The sequence below is a fragment of the Cotesia glomerata genome, linkage group LG4, assembly GCF_020080835.1.
Source record: "Cotesia glomerata isolate CgM1 linkage group LG4, MPM_Cglom_v2.3, whole genome shotgun sequence".
Taxonomy (NCBI): Eukaryota; Metazoa; Arthropoda; class Insecta; order Hymenoptera; family Braconidae; genus Cotesia; species Cotesia glomerata.
In genome coordinates, this window is record NC_058161.1 from 17,206,343 (window position 1) to 17,229,199 (window position 22,857).

General features: G+C 30.7%; 1 protein-coding gene across 1 annotated transcript in view; it reads right to left on the reverse strand.

The window, feature by feature from the left end:
- Nucleotides 1–22,857, reverse strand: part of LOC123264461 (choline O-acetyltransferase) — a 58,934-nt gene that overhangs the window by 33,681 nt on the left and 2,396 nt on the right. The window contains exon 2 of the mRNA XM_044727772.1: nucleotides 14,032–14,223. Within this exon, the coding sequence (XP_044583707.1) occupies nucleotides 14,032–14,175 (144 nt within the window). The 5' untranslated portion in view covers nucleotides 14,176–14,223. The remainder of the gene's footprint in view (nucleotides 1–14,031; nucleotides 14,224–22,857) is intronic.

A 22,857-nucleotide genomic window follows, 5' to 3' on the forward strand; every position in this document is an offset into this window, starting at 1 on the left:
TGTGGAAAATATCAATGATTGAAATAAAAATTTGTTTTTTTATAAATGTTGCTAATTTTAAAAAAATCAAACCGTTTTTTTAACTATTCTGCAATTAATCTGTTGACTTAAAAAAATTTTAATAAAATTATTATTGTAAAAATTTAATTATCCGATAATTTATGTGTTATTAAAAAAATATCTATGTCTCTGAAATTGACCTAGGTTTTAATTTTTAAATTCTAACCTAATTAACATTTTGTATTATAAATGAAAGGATAAAATTTAATATTTCAATATATTTTGCTTCTAATAAATTGGTTTTTGTGTGAAAAAGTGTATTTGTTTAGTATATAAATAAACACGTATTAAACATAAATAAAATTTTATTTAATTTTTTTTTCTATTTTGTTTTATTTAATACGTGTTTTATTGAATACTAAGAAAATTTTATTACTTTTTAATAAAAATGTCTGTCATTGCATATTTGTTTCAAATAAAATTTTATTAAATACTAATAAAATTTTATTTGTGTCGAGACTCTCATCTACTTCTTAGCAATCAAATTTATTGACATGAAATAGAATTTATATTTATATATTATTAATATTTATTAATACATAAAGATATTTCGGAAAAAATTCAAGTACGTGTTTTCATTCCTGGCAAATAAATTTATCTCTCAGTGTAGAGAAACTCTTCTATATTAAATTGTAAAAATTACATTATTTGTCGGGATGGAGAAAAAATTACAGTTACAAATAATACATCATCCCTATTTTGGAATTTTATTAGTTTCTAATTGTGACTTAAAAGTTACAACCTCAAAAAATTTTTGCAAAGAAATTATAAAATTTAGTTAATACAGTCCGACACTGTAATTTTGTTTACAAATTTCTGAAGCCTTACCAACTAAGTCGTTATTTTGTTTCTTTTTCCAACACCAGAAATTCTTATTAAAACTATAAATTTTCCAGCGTTGAAATCTAAAATAGTTTAATTGAAAGAGGGGATGACACTCGAATCCTTGTTGGTTACAGTTTTTGCATCCTCGTTGGTAAAGTAACAAACTTTTATTTGTTCTGCCGGATGACGGACTCGAACACTCGACCTCTTGATTTTAAGACACATCCTCTAGACACACGGCCAATCCACAACAACAAAACCAAACAAGTTATTCTCTTATTTAAACGATTTACTAACAACTTTTAAATATTACAATTTAAAACTGTTAAAATTGAAAAATTTGGAATTTTACTTTTAACATTTAAAGTTTTCTAAAACTACACGGAAAGAACAATAACCCACTGTACATCCTCGTATAGTATACTCCGTGGTACTTGTAGTGAAAAAAAATTTCAGACTATAGTCAATATCCTTCAAAGTAGGGGAGAAGGGAGTCAATTGAACTACGGGGCAATTGAACCACTTGACTTAAAAAATCGAAAAAATTGAAAAAACGCTTCATGCTCTTAGAATTAGATTCTAATATGTTAAACTCGGATATGATCAAAATTTAAAATCATTGCGATTAATAAATTTTGAAAAATTGAGATTTTCTTATTTTTAGGCATGTAAACTGTTTTTTCGGCTGGTGACAAATTGTTTAATATTTCAATTTTTTAATTAATTGATAAAATTTGAATTGTAGTAGTTGTATATACTTATACTTTATAATCCTCAACTTTGTTCATAGTGATATAATAGTTTATTTATTTATTATTTACTATTAATTGTTATAAAATTATATGGGGTCAATTGAACCAGCAGTCCCGGGGACGATTGAACCATACGGAGAAGCATGGGACATGCGCGCGCATCTTGACTCTACGTGAAAAATATTTAGGGAAATAACCTAACAATTTGATGAACAGAATTTATAATGAAAATTATTTTTAAATTGATTTTTAATTTATTTAATATAATATCTGTGCATTAAAAATGTGCAACAGTAATATTAGCAAGTAACAATTAATATATTATTTATTAAAAGTTCGGGTTTGAGTTTTAAATATTATTGGTTCAATTGACCCCAAGCAGTGGTTCAATTGCCCCCGAGCGGGGGGTCAATTTAACCATTCGACGCGTTAGGATAAATTAATAATTTTTAAAAATTCACGTTGTTTATTGACTAATTCATGTGTTGATAATAATAATAGACTTAATAAGCTACCATTCCAAGAAAAAAAAAATTATTTTTTAGTTTTAATTCGAATAGTAAAAAATTACTAAACTTTTTTTGGTTCAATTGATCCCCTTCTCCCCTATACTAAATTATTTTTGGACTGTACTCAGTGAAGTCTCCGATTTAATCGATTAATTTTTCTGGTTATATCGCGTAAAACTTCACGGGATATAATCTGAAAAATTATTTCGTGTAAATTAAATTATACTCTGTTGAAATTTGGATTATCCCCACGGTGACTCCGCCAATTTTTTTTCTAGCGCCTGCGCACTTAGCATTATCATATCTATCATGTATTTTAAATATTAGGTTAGTCAAATATTCCCTCGCGGTTTTTGAAATACCGTAAATTTTCGGTATTAATGCGTTTACCATAAATTTACCGTTATAATTCTGAAATAATATGGTATTTCTCTGGTTGTTTTGGCCAGTTTTTTTACTATAGTTATACAGCATTTCTACCGTACTTTTGCTGCAAAGTTCAGAAATAATACGATAAAATTACCGTAAAACTCTAGAACTTTTACCGTAAAAAATCTATGTATTAACTATAATATTACTATAATTTTACAATAATAAAATCGTATTTCTACGGTAAAAATACCAAAGATATACTGCAATTTTGCCGCGTTTATACTGATATAATTAAAGATATAATGCTTTCTACCGTAAGATCGACGGTTGTGTTTATTACTCGGTGAGTGTTATTAGGTGACTGAGTAAATAGCTGCGGATAGTGTCTCTGATAGCTCAACTGGTAGAGCCTTCGGCGCGTAACTAAAAGATCCGGGTTCGAATCCCGGTCTGGACTAAAAAAAATGATAATAATAATAATAATAATAATAGAGAAATTAATTTATCAACCTTTTAAAAATTATTCGTGATAATTTATAATATTATAAAAAAAAATTTTAAGCTATTAAAAAAAAGTAGTAAAGCAGCATATTTTTGGTATTTTGCCGGTAACAGAAAGTAGGGATCTTCTTTTCCGGTTTTTTACTGCAATAGTGCCGCAGATATACAGTAAATATGCGGTACATTTACGGTTTAAATGCTGTTAACATACCGTAATTTTTCTATTGTTTTGCCGTAAATATTTTGAATTTATTTCGTAATTTTTTCGTAATAATTCGACAAAAAAACTGGCTAAAATAACTGAAGTATTACGGTAAAAATACGGCATTCATATCGTTGTTTTAAATAATTATTACATACATCAAAAACATTGAAGGAGCATTAAAGCACAATTTTTCCGATAATTTGGGGTTAAAAAATTTTTTTTTCTTTTCTTAGACTCTTCGAACTTAGAAATGTTAGGCTCAGAAAAAAATATTTTTACATATCAAAATATATAAGCAGTCACACACTCATATAATTCACTGATTATATTTTAATTAATGTCCAATATGCTGATTGACTATAACTCACAAATTATAAACAGCACTTTACGCGCAGGCCCTAGAAAAAAAAATGGCGGAGTCACCGTGGGCATAATCCAAATTTCACCCGAGTATAATTTAATTTACACGAAATAATTTTTCAGATTATATCCCGTGAAGTTTTACACGATATAACCAGAAAAATTAATCGATTAAATCGGCGACTTCATTGAATACAGTCCAAAAATAATTTAGTATACTTTGAAGGATATTGACTATAGTCTGAAATTTTTTTTCACTACAAATACCACGGAGTATACTATACGAGGATGTACAGTGGGTTATTGTTCTTTCCGTGTACTTCCTCCATAATTAAATTTATTGGTTAGTGTAGTAGTGGTAAATCCTAGCAACAAAAAGTGTAAGAATTCTAGTGTAGGCTGTAATACTTACCAGCTCTTTTATAAACCTTCGGTTTTTACTAGTTCACAGTATAATTTATATTATTTATTAAAGTTTAAAATATTTTGTTAACTAACCAAAAAATATTTCACCAGGAAATCTCAATGCTTACCCGAGTAAAAACAGAATTCCGCCGCACCACCGCCGCAACACCGCTGCACGGCTTTTTAAGCACCGCACCACCGCTGCACTATAGCCGTGACAATTTTGGTTATTTTATAAGTGCCGTATCACCGCCGCACCACCGCTGTGACAAGTAAAGAATTTATCTATTCGCCGCACTACCGCCGCACCAGCGCCGTGACAAGTAAATAAATTTCTATTCGCCGCACCACCGCCGCACCACAGCTGTGACGCGCCCGGGTAAAAATAAAATTATTAATTTTTACGAAAAAATAATAAATTTCGTTCGACCGCCGCACCACCGCTGCACCACCGCCGCACCATACCACTGTTTGATGGTATATACATTGAAATAATATATTCGTTGATCATTCAAATAGCTTAACTAAATTTTTTAAGTTAAGTATGGCTTGCAGTGCAGTTGGCAATGTTCGAGACTTCCATGCAGACGATCTAGGTTCGAATCCCATCACAGTTCAATTTTTAAAATTCTTTCAGAGTATTTCAATAGGCGTACCGCTTCTGTGCAACCCGAGGACGAAATTAAAAATCTACATCAACAATACGACTAAAAAAATCAATAATTTCGCGGTGTTTTGGCCTGATTTAAAAAACATTTTTTTTTTTAATATTAGGCATTCGATTAAAAGGAGGTTGATCAATAGGTCTTACATAAAGATTTCTAGTCGCATTATTTATTAATTAATTATTGCGTGATAAATTAATTATGATACCATTTTTTGTGAAATTGTAGGTATGATTTAGCATTGGTGCGGCGGTGGTGCAGCGGTAGTGCGGCGATGCTAGGGGGAGTAAATTTTTAGCGTGCGGCGTAATAGTCCGCCAAACGGCGGTCGTGCAGCGGTGGTGCGGCGGTCGAACGAAATTTATTATTTTTCCGTAAAAAATAATAATTTCATTTTTACTCGGGTACAGTTTCATTTATGAATTAATAGTTCCCGAATGAAAGTTCCAAAAATAAAATCTAAGTACTGCTTTCATATTTCAAATGACTAAAAATCCACTTTAAAGTTGTTAAATTTACAATTTTTTATTGAAAAATCTCGCTAAAAATATTTAAATCCCTAAAATTTGAATACTAAGCTTTACACTTTTTTCCACGGACAATTTTTACAGCAAAAATTATAATTATTCAACTACAATATTCGTTAACATAAATATTTTTCCTGAAAAAACTTAATCGTGACAATAACGAAGCAATTCAGTCCATCAAAAAAAAAAGTACGTTTGAAATTCCTCGTTATTTTAATTGACTTATATCTTAAATTTGATTTTCTTCTTTACTACAACTTGTTCGTCATAGCATCACAAGTTTACATCCATCTTGATCCACCCCTCACTCCCAGCGTCTCCTTTTTATTCCCATTCTAAAGCGAAGGGTCGGAAAACTTTTTTTCCCTTTCGCTCGCCCGAGATAGAATTAAAGGTTAATCCCGCGGGCAGAGAAAGACAGCCTCGTCTTTAGTACCTGCTTGAGAGAATAAGAAGACAGCGCCCTCTTACAAGCGTGGTATGATGGCATCACTGGTGTCTTGTCTTAGCAATCCTCTGGCTTCGCCTCAGCCTCAGACTAAGACATAACAACCCTCTTTAAAAAAGTAAAATCCAGAGTTTGTTTTCCGGATAAAAATCCAGAGACACTGTAAATATTTACCTTGTTGAATGGTGAGTGTCGAGTGACATCCCGAGTCTACTATACGGTGTAGAGAACCGAGTGGAGGTTTAAGGTTAGCTTTAAGAATTCCCTCTTAAATTTCTTCTTATCTTAGTGAGTTCTGGAGCCGTTAGAAAGTCGAAATATTTTGGGTAAATCGATAAAAAACAAATTGTTCTATTCGGTCGTTTAAATCTCCGAGGAGACCCGGGAAGAGCTTAATGCAAGTCGATCAATCCCTTTGAATTTTTTATTTCTTACAAGGTTTTCTTTTTGTTCCTTTATCCTCGTGTAATTTGTCCCATGTCTTTGTGGCAAAGCCCCTTAGCCCTTAGCCAGGCGCCAGGAAAAGAGCACAAAAGATTTTTTAGGAAAAGGAAGAATTTCAACTGCGCATTCGATAAGATGTGATCATCATCAATAGGAATTAATGATAAGAATAATCTTGAGATTTTAGAGTACTATAAAAGATTTTTTTATAATTTTGAGAAAAAAAAACAATTTTTGCCGTAAAAATTGTCCGTAGAAAAAAGTGTAAAGCTTAGTGTTCAAATTTTAAGGATTTAAATATTTTTAGCGAGATTTGTCGATAAAAAATTGTAAATTTAACAACTTAAAGTGGATTTTTAGTCATTTGAAATATGAAAGCAGTACTTAGATTTTCTTTTGGGAGTTTTCATTCGGGAACTATTAATTCATAAATGAAACTGTAAGCATTAAGATTTCCTGGTGAAATATTTTTTGGTTAATTAAAAAAATATTTCAAACTTCAATAAATAATATAAATTATACTGTGATCTAGTAAAAGCCGAAGGTTTATAAAAGAGCTGGTAATTATTACAGCCTATACTAGAATTCTTACACTTTGTGTGGCTATGATTTATCACTACTACGCTCACCAATAAATTCAATTATGGAGGAAGTAGTTTTAGAAAACTTTAAATTTTAAAAGTAAAATTCTAAGTTTGCCAATTTTAAATTGTAATAGGTCGAGTGTTCGAGTCCGTCATCCGGCAGAACAAATAAAAGTTTGTTACTTTACCAACGAGAATGCAAAAATTGTAACCAACAAGGATTCGAGTGTCATCCCCTCTTTCAATTAAACTATTTAAGATTTCAACGCTGGAAAATTTATAGTTTTAATAAGAATTTTTGGTGTTGGAAAAAGAAACAAAATAACTACTTAGTTGGTAAGGCTTCAGAAATTTGTAAATAAAATTACAGTGTCGGACTGTAATTACTAAATTTTATAATTTCTCTGCAACAATTATTTTAAGGTTGTAACTTTTAATTCACAATTAGAAACTAATAAAATTAAAAAATTAGGATGACGTATTATTTGAAACTGTAATTTTTGCTTTAAATTATGTAATTTTTACAGTTTAAGATAGTAGAATTTCTTTACTATGTTAAACCTTAATAAATTCTCAGTATGAGTTTATTTATTAACAATTTTTTCCAAGTGTCAATTTTAACCTCGGATAACTTCTAATAGAGAACATTAATCCAAAAATTACTAAAATATCTTTTTTTATTCTCTTGTTGTTCTAGAGTGTATTTTTTTAAGCAAAAAAAATGATAAATTTTATCGTTCTTTTAATAAAGCCTATAAATATAATCACAGATAAAATCGCAAAAATTGTCCGAGTATTTATTCGAATTCGTTAATATGAATTCATGATAGCAAACATTGAAATAGAGTTACCCTTTGAGCGTATAATTCAACAAAATAAAGTTTGGTTAGGCCGGTCTCGGGGGACTAGTTTTCCTTCCGACATTGACTAGCGGAATCGAGCAATTCCATAAGCGAAATATTTACAGGGGTTGGGTACTAGGGTTGAATTGGTGGATAACGGTAACGAACTTGTATTAAACACACTTACACACACTCAAACAAACACACCGGCAAAAGAGATAGAAGAGAATAAAAATGGTAGTGTATCAGCACGCAATACCGCAGACAATCCAAAGGGCTTAACGTTTGTTTCAACAAGGGATTACTCCGTAGCACGTGAGCGATAGCCGGCGTTCATCCCTTATTCTTGTCTGTACGACAACCAGTTACACCACTACAATCACTACCACCATCCCAGCCCTCTTGTTCACGGGGACAAACATTTAAATTGCCTAGATTACGTTTTCCTTTGCTCAATTGCTCAATTCTTCTGTCCTCTTCATCTTTTATCCCTCCGAATTGGTAAAATATTCATATTTTGCTTACAAATTTGAAAATACACCTTTATTTTTATTAAAAATATAAATTTTTGCGATTAGTATCACTTTTGACCGCTAGATGGCGCAAAAGGCCGTCTTCTCGCATGTGGTGCGGTTTAACTGGTAAATTCGGGCAATTTAGGCCCTGGAAGCGCGGCAATATGTGTAGAGCGGCGTATAAATTTATTTGTTTGACGGCAGAGGCTGAAAAAGCGCAAAAAGCGGCTGTAAAAAAAAGCTATCGGTTCGTCTGGGTCTCCTGGGAAAAAAGTTACGGGGTGGTTTTTTTTTAGCCTCGGATACGAGGATCTTACTTTTATACAACTAAGCGCTTTCCTTTTCGTTATGGGATTAGGTACTTTTCTCTTTTGCGCCTAAGGGACACCAGTCCGAGCTGTTTTCGTTACTGCCGTCACGCGTCTGTATTTATAGGGGAAACTAAAAGTACCTTACATTCATACATAGTATGTGTGATTGTATTTTTATGTATTTGTGTGGCCGTTTCGTGACTAAGTAAAAAAAAAATCCACGTTGCATTGGATTTAATTCTGTAGGGTAACGACTTTCATAAAAGTTTAATTGCTCATCAATAGTGTATTAAACCCATAAAAAACGGGTTTAATTATTTATTTTATGGCGGAAAGTAACAATTTTTTATATTGTAGATTCTTGAGTTTGTAACATAATTATAATTCCAATAATTATTATTATTATCATTACTATCATGATGAATATAATCATAATTATTAACATTGTTGATATTATTGTCATGATAATTATCATTATCAATGATGTTTACAATAATGTTACTAACATTGTTGATATTAATGTCATGATAAATATCATTATCAATACCATATTGATTATCATTATTATAAATATTAACATCATTATTAGCTGTACAATTAATATCATTATCAATATCATATTGATTATCATCATCAATAATATCAATATCATTATTTGCGGCATGATGAATATTGCTATTATTGTCAATGTCATGATGATTATCGTGATAGTTGTTTTTATTGTCAATAACGTTTTGAATATCATTAATATCATTGTCAATCTCATAATGACTATCATTATGATTGCCATATTCATTAATATCATTATATTCATTATTAATAGTAATATCATTATTAGCTGCATAATGATTATCTTTAGTAGCCATTAAAATTTTTAATGTCATGATGAAAATCATTATCAATACCTTATTGATTATCATCATCATCATCATCATCATCATCATTATCATCATCAATAATATCAATATCATTATTAGCGGGATGATGAAAATCGCTATTATTGTCAATAATATTTTAAATATCATTAATATCATTGTCAATGTCATTATAAATATCATTATCATTGCCATATTCATTATTGATAGCGATATTATTATTAGCTGCATAATGAATATCTTTAGTAGCCATTAAAATTTCTAATGTCATGATGAAAATAATTATCAATATCTTATTGATTATCATCATCATCATCATCAATAATATCAATAACATTATCAGCGGCATGATGAATATCGATATCATTAATGTCATTATCAATAGCATGATGAATGTAGCAATAATTGGTATTATTGTCAATACCATTCTGAATATCATTAATATCATCATCACTATCATAATCTATATCATCAATAATTATATCAATATCGATGAATATCACTGTATTGAATACCATTATTAACGTCATGATGAATATCACTGTTATTAGGATCCTCAATATTATTATTACGACTGTTATCATAATAATCACAATAAAATAAATCTAAATATTTGTTGAGAAAAGACTTAAGAGTGAGAAAATATTAAATTTAAAAGATCAAAGATCTGTTTGAAGAAAGCTGTCGTAATTATTCTGTCTTTGTATACTAAGTCCTTCAGGGCTTTTCCGATAATCCTATTTGCGTTTTTATTCCTTAAATGTCATTAAAATATTAATTTTAGTGGCAGAAGCTCCATTTTATTTTACTTTATTATTTTCAATGTCTTTATGGGTGAAATATTCCAATCATTTCAAAAAAATATTATAACATCGAAAGATCTGAACAACTGAAGACATAAACCATAAAACAAAAAAAAAACTAAAACAGATGAAAGACGACGAATGAATAATGGAAGTCCCAATGAAATTTTCCAGTTCGCCGCGGGATACCGTAATATTAGCTTACCACCACCCCCGTTATAAATCCCTCTGTGTATATAGTGTATAGCACAATACAATCTACCCTTTTGCAAGGGCAATAATTCCACGAACACAGAGCAGATTCAAAGACACTGAAAAGCATTTTAACTCGTAAATTTTGAAAAATTCTCAGTCTTTCTTGCATTCTTTCATCGGTTAATTCATCCCTCTCATTCAATTTTGCCACCCCATCAGAGTTTCGATTTGTGAAATACATTTTCTCTCAATTCCAATCTCAATCTCGTTTATTTTTCCTATCCATCAGAAACTCGCCAATTCAATCTCACTCACTGACATTTTGGCCAACAAAATACACCCTCTTTCCCCCCTCAATTATTTTCCTGTTCATCTGTACTATAACAAAATCACGAAATATCATCATGAATATCAATGTCAATATGATTATTAATATTGATATTAGTCTTGATAAATATCAGTATGAATATCAATATCATCATTATAAAGAATATCATTATTAGAGTTAATATTATCACGAATATTAGTATCACGATGAATATCATCATCCATACTAATATCTTCATTATTATTACAAATTTTATCATCATTATTATCATAAATGTTACAATGATTATCGATATCAACATGAATATCATCATGAAAATCAATACCATTAAGGTTATCATGATAAATATCATTATGATTATCAACGATAATGTTAATAACATGATGAATATCACCATGTCTATCAATATCGTTATCATTATAAATATCATTATGCATGTTAATATCATAATAATAGTTAATATCATTATCGGTATTATAAATATGATCATACATATAAAAATATCATTAACGTTATCATGACAAATATTATGATTATCAACAATAATGTTAATAACATGATGAATATCGCCATGTATATTAATATCATTATCATTATAAATATCACTATGAATGTTAATATCATTAAAATAATAAATATCATTATCGTTATTGTAAATATTATCATGTATATCAAAATATCATTCACGTTATTATGGTAAATATAATTATGATTATCAACAATAATATTAATACCATGATGAATATCACCATGTCTATCAATATAATTATCATTATAAATATAACCATGTCTATTAATATCATTATCATTATTATAAATATCATCATGTATATCAAAATATCATTCACGTTATTATGGTAAATATCATTATGATTATCAACAATAATATTAATGCCATGATAAATATCACCATATCTATCAATATCATTATCATTATAGATATCATCATGTATATTAATATCATGAATGTCATCATGGTAAATATGACTATTATTATCAACGATAATGTTAATATTATGACAAATATCACCATCTCTATCAACATCATTATCATTATAAATATCACCATGCATATCATTATCATTATCGTTATTATTATAAATATTATCAGGTATATTAATATCATGAACGTCATCATGATAAATATCACTATGATTATCAACAATAATATTTATACCATGATGAATATCACCATGTCTATCAAGCTCATTATCATTATCATCATAAATATCATCATGCATATCAATATTAATATAAAGTGTCGTATAATGTCTAAATTATGGAAGTTTTTTCAAACTCTACTGTACATCGGTAGTAAATTTACTCCTATAACTCTTAGTACGGAGTGATAAATAAAATACTCCATAAATCTGGAGTAACTCTAGAGTTTTTTTTTTTTTTTTTAGTGAAGAAGTCTAGTCTTATTGATAAATTCCGACGTAAAAAATAAAAAATGATAAATTATTAACATTAATCCATTTCAATAACTAAAATTAACATTTATATGACAATTTTTATGATATTTTACCAGAATCTCAATTTCACTCCAGACAGATGAAATTTATTAATAATCACTCACTCCTAAAATTTATCGATGTAGACTCAGCATAAAATATGAAAGAACAGAAATGGCTTTTAAGCACTTAAAAATCTAGTTTAAATCGAAATAAATAATTGACAAGATTAACAAACTGACACAACAGCATTTCCGTTTTAACTTTTACCCCGGAAGGGCGGCTGGTCCTCAAGAGACCCAGTTGCGTCTCTACTCTAAAACGGGACCCGTCATTTCTGGTGTTCTCTATCTCTATCTCTGTTTTGTGTCTAATGTGTAGTGCTTGCCATGACTTTTGTGATCCCCTCGGCTGGGGTGGTCCCTGGGGATAAACTACCCCAAACTACCTCTACTCCCGAAACCCAACTCGACAGAGCACCTTCAGCTACTTCCTTACTTCTTCAACATCCGTACATAAGCCCATCAACCTGCCTACCCCCTTTCCCTGCTCCTGCTCCTGCTCCCTTCTGCCCAACTCAGTTTATTCTACTCCTCGCTAAACCCCCGAGCACATAAATAAATAAATAAATGGATTTACGAGCCGACTTTGGATCCAAAAAAGTAAATAGCCTTTCTACGAACAATGGAGCTACGCCGTTAATATTAAGTATGTTTTGCAGGTGATGCAATTTTAATCAGAGTGCAGTGAACTCAAGCTTTCATTGAAGCTCTCTGAGATTTTAAAACATGATCAATATTTAAAGTTAAATTATCATGCTTTCTAATATGATCATTTTCTTCCCTAGATTTGCCTAGATGATGATGATCAGTTTTGCATAAATTATTTTGGACTATATCAAAATTTTATAGATTTTCAGTGAACAGAATCATATTTTGGGTGATATTCTTCATGATATTGATAAATTTGTAGCTTTTTTAAATTAATTATAGCATAACATTTTCATTGGCAAAAGTAAGATTTTTATCAATCAATATCATCATTGATCGTTATTAATTTCATGATAAATATCACTATTATTATTATAATTATCAACATCATGATGAATATCACTATAAACAATATCTTTATCACTATCAATGTAATAAAAATATCACTATCGTTGATATAATTATCAATGTTAGATAAATATCACTTTCATCAATATCACGATAAATATCACTATCATTAATATCATGAAGACGATAAATATCATTATTATAATTACCAATGCCATGATGGATATCTTATTCATTAATATCACTATCAATGCTATGATAAATATCACTATCATTAACATCATTTCATTGTCATGATGAATATCACATTTATTAATATCATTATTAACGCTATGATCAATATCGCAGTCATTAATATCATTATCAATGTCATGATAAATATCACTTTCATCAATATCATGATAAATATTACTACCTTCAATATCATGACGATAATAAATTCCATTATTATCTTTACCAATGCCGTGATGAATATCTCATTCATTAATATCACTATCATGGACATCATTATCAATGTTATGATGAATATCACATTTATTAATATCATTATTAACGCTCTGATCAATATCACAATCATTAATATCATGGTAAATATCACTACCATCAATATCATGATGATAATAAATACCATTATTATAATTACTAATGCCATGATGAATATCGCATTCATTTATTTCACTATAAATGCTATGATAAATATCACAATTATTAATATCATTATCAATGTCACGATAAATATCATTATCATCAATAACATGATGAATATTACTATTATTACATCATGATATGGCAATTCCTCATAAAATTTATGGATTTGAACGTTTTTTCAGCGAATTTTATCATAATTGTGACCTTTTCCTCAGCTGAAGTTCAATTTCAATTAATAAATTTTCATAATATTCAAATTCGATATATTTCTTAAGTGCAAACTGATCATTATCATCATCAACATCGGCTCAATATCACTTACCAATAAACAAATCATCAACTTACCCAATTAGCAGTAGTCTGCCTGCGTTCCAGAAGTTTCTGCTGAAGCTTTGGCCCCGGTCCAGACAAAAACTGGCGAACCAGAATCCTGGCACGGTCCAAATGAGTCGGGCTGATAGCCTCCACCTGGGCCAGGTACTTCTGCATGGTAGTCTCGAGGTGCGGAACCGGAAGACTCGGTAGAGGCTCGTCTTTCTGAAATGACCAATGACGAATCATGATAATCATAGCGTAAATATTAATTGGGAGCTAATTGTAAGCAAATATTTGGATTAACAGTAGGACTTGGTAATTGAAAAGACAAATATTAGAGAAGGGGTGAATGCGTTGGGGTTAAGGGGCGACTTGTTGTCGAACGGTTGCCGGGTAACCGTCGACCCTCAATACTCTCAACTCCAGATAACTCAGTGCATGCTCGATTGTAAAATAAAGAAAGAATGAATCGAGAAACGAAGCGTGTCCGGTGGCAAAGGACGCTTCGCCCCTGGCTAGTCTAATATGTAGTCGTCTGTCGCATGCTTCGTTGACCAGCTCCCCTTTCGCCTTTAACAGAGTTCCTCTAACAAGTAGTCTATTTTGTTGATCGGAACTAACCTCGAGCCAGCATTTAGGAACTTCATCAACTTTGATATTTATATATTCCATTGAAAATCCGAATTTTTATAACTCAACAATCACGAATTCTTATCACGAAAGCGAATCCATGAATCGAAGTAACGAGTTCGATTATAGGTGGATTCGGTAAACCTGGGTGGAAACAGACTCCCCGTTCCATAGCTTTGTCTCGATTCCCTGGAGGCTTGAACCCATTCCGTTCCTCGGCGCTATAGTTGCTACCCCTCGTCCTATCCAGAATCTAGCTCATTGACATGCACCGCGAGTACGGGCACTAACGACCTCGCACGTCTCTATCCAGGGCTTACCTACACCCCATTACTCTGGCAACGCTACGGATTCACTGTCAGTATTCCGGATGACCATGAATTCTTCAAATCGACCGACTCTAAGGTATTTTTTATACTCTTTCATACGTCGATTGACTCAAGAACGTGAGTGCTTATGAATTTTATGACCTGGTTTGCTAGCTTTAGAGCAATATACAAAGCTGTTGCTAGTTTGATGGGTTTGAGTCTGTATTTTTGAAAATTGGGTGAAATTCCTTTTTTGGGTGATTTTGTATCAAAATTTGATGAATTTACAAAGTACTGAGTTATATTTTGATATAATTGATCAACATTAAGCTACTACTGATGAATTATAGCGGGATTATGACGATCTAACGAGTTTGATGGATTCTTGGAGTAAGAAATCGATTTTGATTGATACTCCTGATGAAATTGATGAATCTGAAGCTTTTACCGATGAATTCTAGCTTAATTATGATAATCTGCATAATTAAAGCTTGATTATGATCATTTTTTTGGACTAAATCGAAGCGTGATGAATTTATATTGGACAAAATTCGATTTGTTATTGATGTTCGTCATAAAGATGATCATTTTTTAGCGTTTGCTGATAAACTCTTGCATGATAATGACCGATTTAGCTAAAACTTGATTTTAATCAATAAATTATGATAGCGTCAAAATTTTGATGGATTTATAATGTTCAAAATTATATTTTGATTGAGATTTTTGATAAGATCAGTAGATCTGATGCTATTGCGTGTAAATTTTGGTATGATTAAAATACTCTACTAAGCTAAAGTTTAATTTTGGTAAACAAATTTTGATACTGGAACAATTTGATGAATTTCAAATTTCACAAGTGTCAAAATTCTACAATATTGATGAATTTGGAGCTTTAATTTATGAATTGTAACTTAATAATGACATTCTGCTTAGTTGGATTTTTATGTTTTTGAATTTAATCAAAATTTGATGAATTTCTAAAGCACAGAATTTTATTTGTTATTGATATTTTTTATGAAATTGATAATTCTTCAGCGTTTGCTGATAAATTCTAATATAATTATAACATTATATTTATCTAAAATCGAGTTTTGATCAATGAATTTCGATAACATCAAAATTTAATAGATTTTTGACGTCCGTAATCGAATTTTGACTCATATTTCATTAAATTGGTGAATCTGGAGCTTTTTCTGATAAATTTCAGTTGAATTACGACATTTCACCCAGCCAAAGTCAGATTTTGTCCAGTAAATCAGGATAACATTAAAATAAGATAAATTTCTGAGGTATAAATTTCGTTAAAAGTTTGGAAAATTATTATTCCACAATAAAATTGATTAAAATAAAATACAAATACTTTTAAATCTTTCGCGCCATCGTCCACCCAGGAAAGAAAGGTACTGCGCATGTGTTGTAAACGAACTTTATTTACATAGATATAGATATACAAACGATAAGTGGATTTTAGTTTATTGCTAATTATAATTAAACTACATTGAATTAGACCGTGATCTTCGAAAGGATTTAGTTTTGGATAATACTCAAGCGTATTAAAAAAAAATGGACTTGATCAGTTAAGTTTTTCGGCAGTTATCGTGATCACATCAGTTTCCATACATACATCAGACACACGGACGTCCACGGAATAATTTTTTTAAACATTTTTTTTATTTATTTAAAAAGCAAAATGTCTTTTAAAAATGGTATAAGTATTGAAATTAGTGTTTTCCCATGACATTTATGTGTAAATATTATTCTACAAGTGCGATAGAAAATAAATAGAGACAATTTTAGTTCAAAAAATTACTTGATTTTTGTAAAGCGAGAGTAGAGCACTAGCTCATCCGCTTCGCTTACGAGGCATGCAATTTGTATGCCTCTAAATTCTAGAGCTTTTGCCAAAGAATTGTAGCTTAGCTCTAAAGTAAGCAATTCACCCAACAATCCAACAGATCTAATCAACAAAAATCATAAACCACAGTCACAATTAATCTACCTCAGTGTTATCGCGACAATAAACCCGATATGAATTTTATGACTCTGGAGCAGCGAAGGGGTGAAGAGATGACGTAGTATCTGGCGAAGCTGAAGTAAAAAGCATTGTAAGGTGGCCACGTGCTAGTGAAAGCAGAGGAGGCCAAGTTCTTATCGATGCAAACGAGGGTTGTAGCAATTAAGAGATAACAAGGTTTTGTCCCCTGCACCCCCTTCAATTAGTGACACCCGTAACGCACCCCGGCCACATCGACATTGTTTGCCGGAATAAAATAAATATAAAAGCGTACGAATCCTGAAGTCAACCCCAGAGCCCAGAACCCAAAGCCTACCACCCATATGATGGAAATGTTTGCATACCACCAATCTCCCGGGACATTAAAAGGCTAGGTGTTGGTGTATAGACACTAGCTGGGAACTACCAATGCGGAACTCAAAACAGAATCTAGTTCGTTGATAAGAAGGGTAAGGACAGCTGTCCAAGGAACGAGGGTGAACTGAAAATCGATAACGGAGTAGACAAATGGACTCAAGAAACCAGGTGATTGATCTAGTTCGCTACTCGTCCAAGGTTCATCAAGTAGAATGCATAGCCAACTACCCTGGCTTTGTTTTTTGCTTGAAATCCGCCGATGGAAAATCTAATCTTCGATTTCTGGTTGTAAGTCTTGAAAGTTGTGATGAGACACCTGATTGGATCCAAGTTTGATCGGAAATCCATCTGTTGGGCTTGATTTGATCAAAAGTTGGTAGGAAGTCATTTGTACTAAGTAGTTTAATGGAGATGCTTCGGATTCAGTCAAACTTTAGAGAAATTTCATCAAATTAGGCGATGATAGTTACTTAGTATTTAGATGTAGTAACTATACAGCTATACTTTTGGAAGTATTGGGATTAGGAAAATTTTATTAGATACAAAATTTGAAGGAAATTTCATCGTCTTTCCGGTAATATGTTATTTGAGTACATTGCACCACAAATAATGGTGATTTTTTTTTAAATTAAAAGAATAATGACCAAAATTTCTTGCATAACTTCACTTGATCCAAAATTTCATTTCAAACGACTCTAACTTTGGAAATATAGGGCTTACGAAAATTTTTTAAGAGTCAAAATTTTTAAGAAATTTTATTCCCTATCCGACAGTATCAAATTCGATTTAACTATACTTTAAATAATATTTACTACACGGAGAGAAATTTATAGGAACTTTTCAAAAATTATGGGAATGATTCCTATAATAAAATGATCATTATAAGTATCAATCCTATGCTCATTATTGGAACCATACCTATAATTTATTGGAAACATTCCTATACAATAATGGAATAGCTTCAATATATTATGGGAATAGTTCTTATAATATTATAGGAATGGTTCCTATAATATTATAGGAATGGTTCCTATAATATTATGAGAATGACGCACATAATAGAAAAATTTTTATGTTCATAATAATGGAGCAATCACATCAAAAATATAAAGTAATTATTATATATTTTTTTCCTAATAAATTTTTTTTTGTAAATAAAAATTGATCTTTCACTAGAGAGAAAAAATTTCTTTTTCATAATTTTTATTCACGTGTGTAAGGTAAAAGCCCCAGTATATGATCATGTACCAGTATATGATCACTTCATGTATTTGTATATCTATATTCGCAAATATAGGTATACAAATACATGGAGTGATCATATACTGGTACATGATCATATATTGGGGCTTTTACCTTACTTAATCTTAAATTGTTTATTCCAACTCAGTTATTATTGTGTTAGATAATATGGAAAAATTTGTAGCAATTAAGAAAAGCAGGTAAGAACTAAATTTGTGGGAAATTTTATTCCCTATCCGACTATATCCAACCTGATTGAACTGCTTTCCAAATAATGCTTATTATCTTCAAAATTATAAAAATAATGATCAAAATTCTTTCCATAACTACACTTGATCCAAAATTATACTTGAAACAGCTCTAATTTTGGAAATATTGGGATTAGGATGATTTTGTAAGAGACAAAATTTGAAGGAAATTTCATCACCTTTCCGGTAATATGTTATTTGATCAAACTACACTACAAATAATGCTTATTATCTCCAAAATCATAAAACTAATGATCAAAATTCCTTAGCATAATTTCACTAAATCCAAAATTTTACTAGAAACGGCTGTAATTTTGAAAATATTAGGATTAGAAAAATTTGGTAAGATTCGAAATTTGTAAGAAATTTTATCCCCTATCCGATAATATCCAACTCGATTGAACTGATCTACAAATAATACTTATTATCTTCAAAATTATAAAAATAATGACCAAAATTTCTTGTATAACTTCACTTGATTCAAAATTTTAAACGGCTCTAACTTTAGCAATATAGGGTTTACGAAAATTTTGTAAGAGTCAAAATTTGTAGAAAATTGGATTTCCATAAAATTTATCCATATGCAAACTTTATCGATTTGATATTTCATGAGAAATTAGTCTCGATAGAATTCATAGCCAAAGAATTCGGATTTTTGATCTCCAAACAAGATGATCCGTGCTTATAGCACCGATATTCCCAGCAGAGTTGCCCCTAGAGTCTCAGCAAACAAGATCGAAGGTAACGTAAAAAATTCGATTTAGCTGTCACTTTTCCTTAAAAAAAGAAGGTGGTTTATTTCTGTAAAATCAATATTTCGTGTAATTATTTTTTAGAACATCGCAGTAAATTGGTTGGTAAAACACGCACAGTAGTTTCGGTGCTCAACGACGCGGAGCAATTACGGATTTTCGCGTGCAAGTGTGCTGGGGACGCGTGCAAACTCTTTGTGCGGAGGCATACCTAGGGTCGAGAGGATCTGAAGGGGCTTGGTTATGTTGCTATGGTTAGTCGGTTGATTCAAGTGAGCTACAGTACAAGTACAGTCTCCAAAGGCCGGAGGGTAGAAGGTACAATATGACACAGTATTATAGAGTCACCCTTTCCGGTCGTGTCTCTAGTACCGAGCGATAATCGCACGCGAGAATCGACTGCTGCATAATTGGAGAGTTCTCAAGTACAACAGTTCACCCCATTTTTATTTTTCTTCTTCTTTCTGGGTCTCCATTTCCTTTTTTTTATGGGCTTTTTAATGGACACTAAAACTCTAAGCTAATGGAATAGCCATTAGAGATACGTTCATGTTTATAAACTCTAATGATGCCCGAGAATTTGACCCTCGGTACTAACCTTACATGATTTGGAGTACCTGCAAAATCAGTCAGACTTTCGAAATTCTCAGATACGATCATCGGTAATTACAAAAACGAATTTGAAACCCTTAAAGCTTCCCTCGATTATATATACGTATATCCTGCATACGTTTTTATGACTCGGGTAAAACTCACGGCCATTAGCAACCCGATATCCTTTTTTTGCTTTCTCAACCTTTTTATATACTTCTTTTAACTCTCTAGAAATATATCAAGAGAGTGAATTTACCAAGAATAACTTTATTTTTTATATTTTTTCAGATATTCTGTTAAAATTTTCCGTTTTTCATTAATACTTCCCGACGTTGTCTCTTTCGGAAGCAGGGTAAAAATCGTCGGAAAAAAAATTTAAAATAAGGAAATTAAAGCTTAAAAGACACACTTTAAGGTAAAGAGAACGAAAATTGGAAGAAATTTTTTCACCCTATTTTGAGATAAAAAAGAAATTTTTGGAAAATTGAATTTTTGGTTTTTGGGAAAAATGAGACTAAAAAAAAATTTTTTTCAAACTTTTGGATCAAAAGAATTAAAAGGATATTCCTTAAGCTTTAAAATGAGCTCGAAAAAATTCTTACGACTAATAGTTGCCGAGATATAGCGAGTTGAAGTGAGACCTAAGTTTTTCCAATAATGAGCGGTGAAATATGTAACAAAGAAAACTTTTTTTGGTTTGAATATTTTTGAAAATCGAGTATGGGGTTTTGTTCTGTGAACTTTGAAGTGTGTTTGATATATAGAACACCAAGCGATTGCGCTTGAAATATCGAGAGTAAATGCGAAATGTAAATGAAGTAATCCCTCTTCTGGCATTAGAAAATTTCCAATTCAGAATCCCACAGCTACTCAATTTTTGAGCCCCCTCGGCCTTTCTCTATAACTATCGCGCCCCTGAAATCTCCATTCCCTTTCCCTTCGACGAATTTAGTAGTATTGCCAAGCGTAAGATCCGAGCGCCTACGGGCTGAATATGTAAATGACACGCAACGCGTCAGATACGATCTCGTTACTGCACATATTCCCTCAGGGTGTTTATTTAAATAAATAAATAAATGAAAATGAATAAATAAGAGTCGTAAAAGAAAATATGTTGAAAAGTTTTTTTTTTCTTTTATTAATGCCTTAACAATAAGTACTTTTGTACTTTCAAGAAAGCACACGGAAAATATATACGATGAAGATAGAGTCATAACTCTTGTCAAGTGGTGAGGCGAGAGATCTTCCAGACACCCATAAGAAAATTACTTTTCGACGAGAGGATAAAGAAGCACTACAACTTCTGAAAATATCAAGGGCAAAGCTATGATCAATTTTTTTTTTATATAATATTTTTCAATTTTATTTCGATTCTACTTTTACAAGGCATTTCTTTAAATATAATTTACATTATTAAATAAAAAACTTTTTTAAATTTTTTACACTATTGATTTCAAACGTTTGTGGTTGTTTGACCTCACAAGAGGTCAAAAGTTGATGTCACATGAAATCTAACTATTTTTTATTAATCTCCTTTAAAAATCGCGGAGTTTGAGAACCCACATGTATTTTATAAAAAATTTCAAATTTTTCAAAAATTTCAAATTTTGAAAATTTTATTTTTTTTTCAAAAATCCATGCGGGTACTCATTTATCAGGAAATTTTCTCCTCTTTTCAAAAATAATATTCATTTTTAATCTCCGAGTCCACAAGTACGAAAAACGGGGCTGTTTCTAAAAAGCTGAAAAAACTTCTTTTTTAAATTTAAATCCGGTAATTAAAATAATGAAGAGAATAATAGATAAAAATGGCCGCGGGGTCAGCTGATATTGATTAGATTCCAGGTAAACCACACCCAGAATCAAATACTTATTTTATTTTATTAAATTTATAGTTATTTATTCTAAGGACAGCAATGATAAATAAATATCAAGAGATTTATTTGACGATTCATCGTAAAATAATAAATAACGCATTACAAATCGATACAATCCTGCGATAAGCGATAAACTAATTTATTTATTGTATTTTTTATTGTCAGGGGTTCTTTTTTTTTTTTTTTATTTGATAAAGTACTTGGATTAATCATTAATAATAATAATGATGATGAAGGTGAGAGGTAAAATGGAAGGAAATAAATATAAGAAAAATTAGGGCTAGATAGACTCGGAAGGAACAATGTATGTGTGTGGTTTTGTATTTTGATATAAAAGTAACTAGGGGTTGATATGTTAAAGCTTGAAATGAGTCACGTGCCATCTGCCCTTACGCCCTCGGACTAAATAATAACACGTGATATAATTTTCCAGTACAATTTTTAAATAAATAATGTATAATTAATTTTTTTAATCGTTTTTGAAGATTATATTAATAAAAATCTAAAAAATTGACCTTCAGGTCATTTCTGAAATTTTCTGCTTTTTTTTTTTTTACTTTCAAACGCTTAAAAATCCTCCAATCGGTTAATTTTTGTGGTCAAGCTAAAAAATTCAGAATTTATGTCGAAAAAAATTTTTTTTTTGGATTTTAGTTTTTGAAATTAAAATCAATAATTTTATTTGTTCTAAATACAAACAGGCCCCCACTATTGACACCCTATTTAATTTTATTATTTCATTATTAAAATCTGTTAATAATCACAATTGTTGATATTTCATAACCATTTTACATATTTTTAAATTTAAAAAATAGTAAAATTTAATTCCAAGGT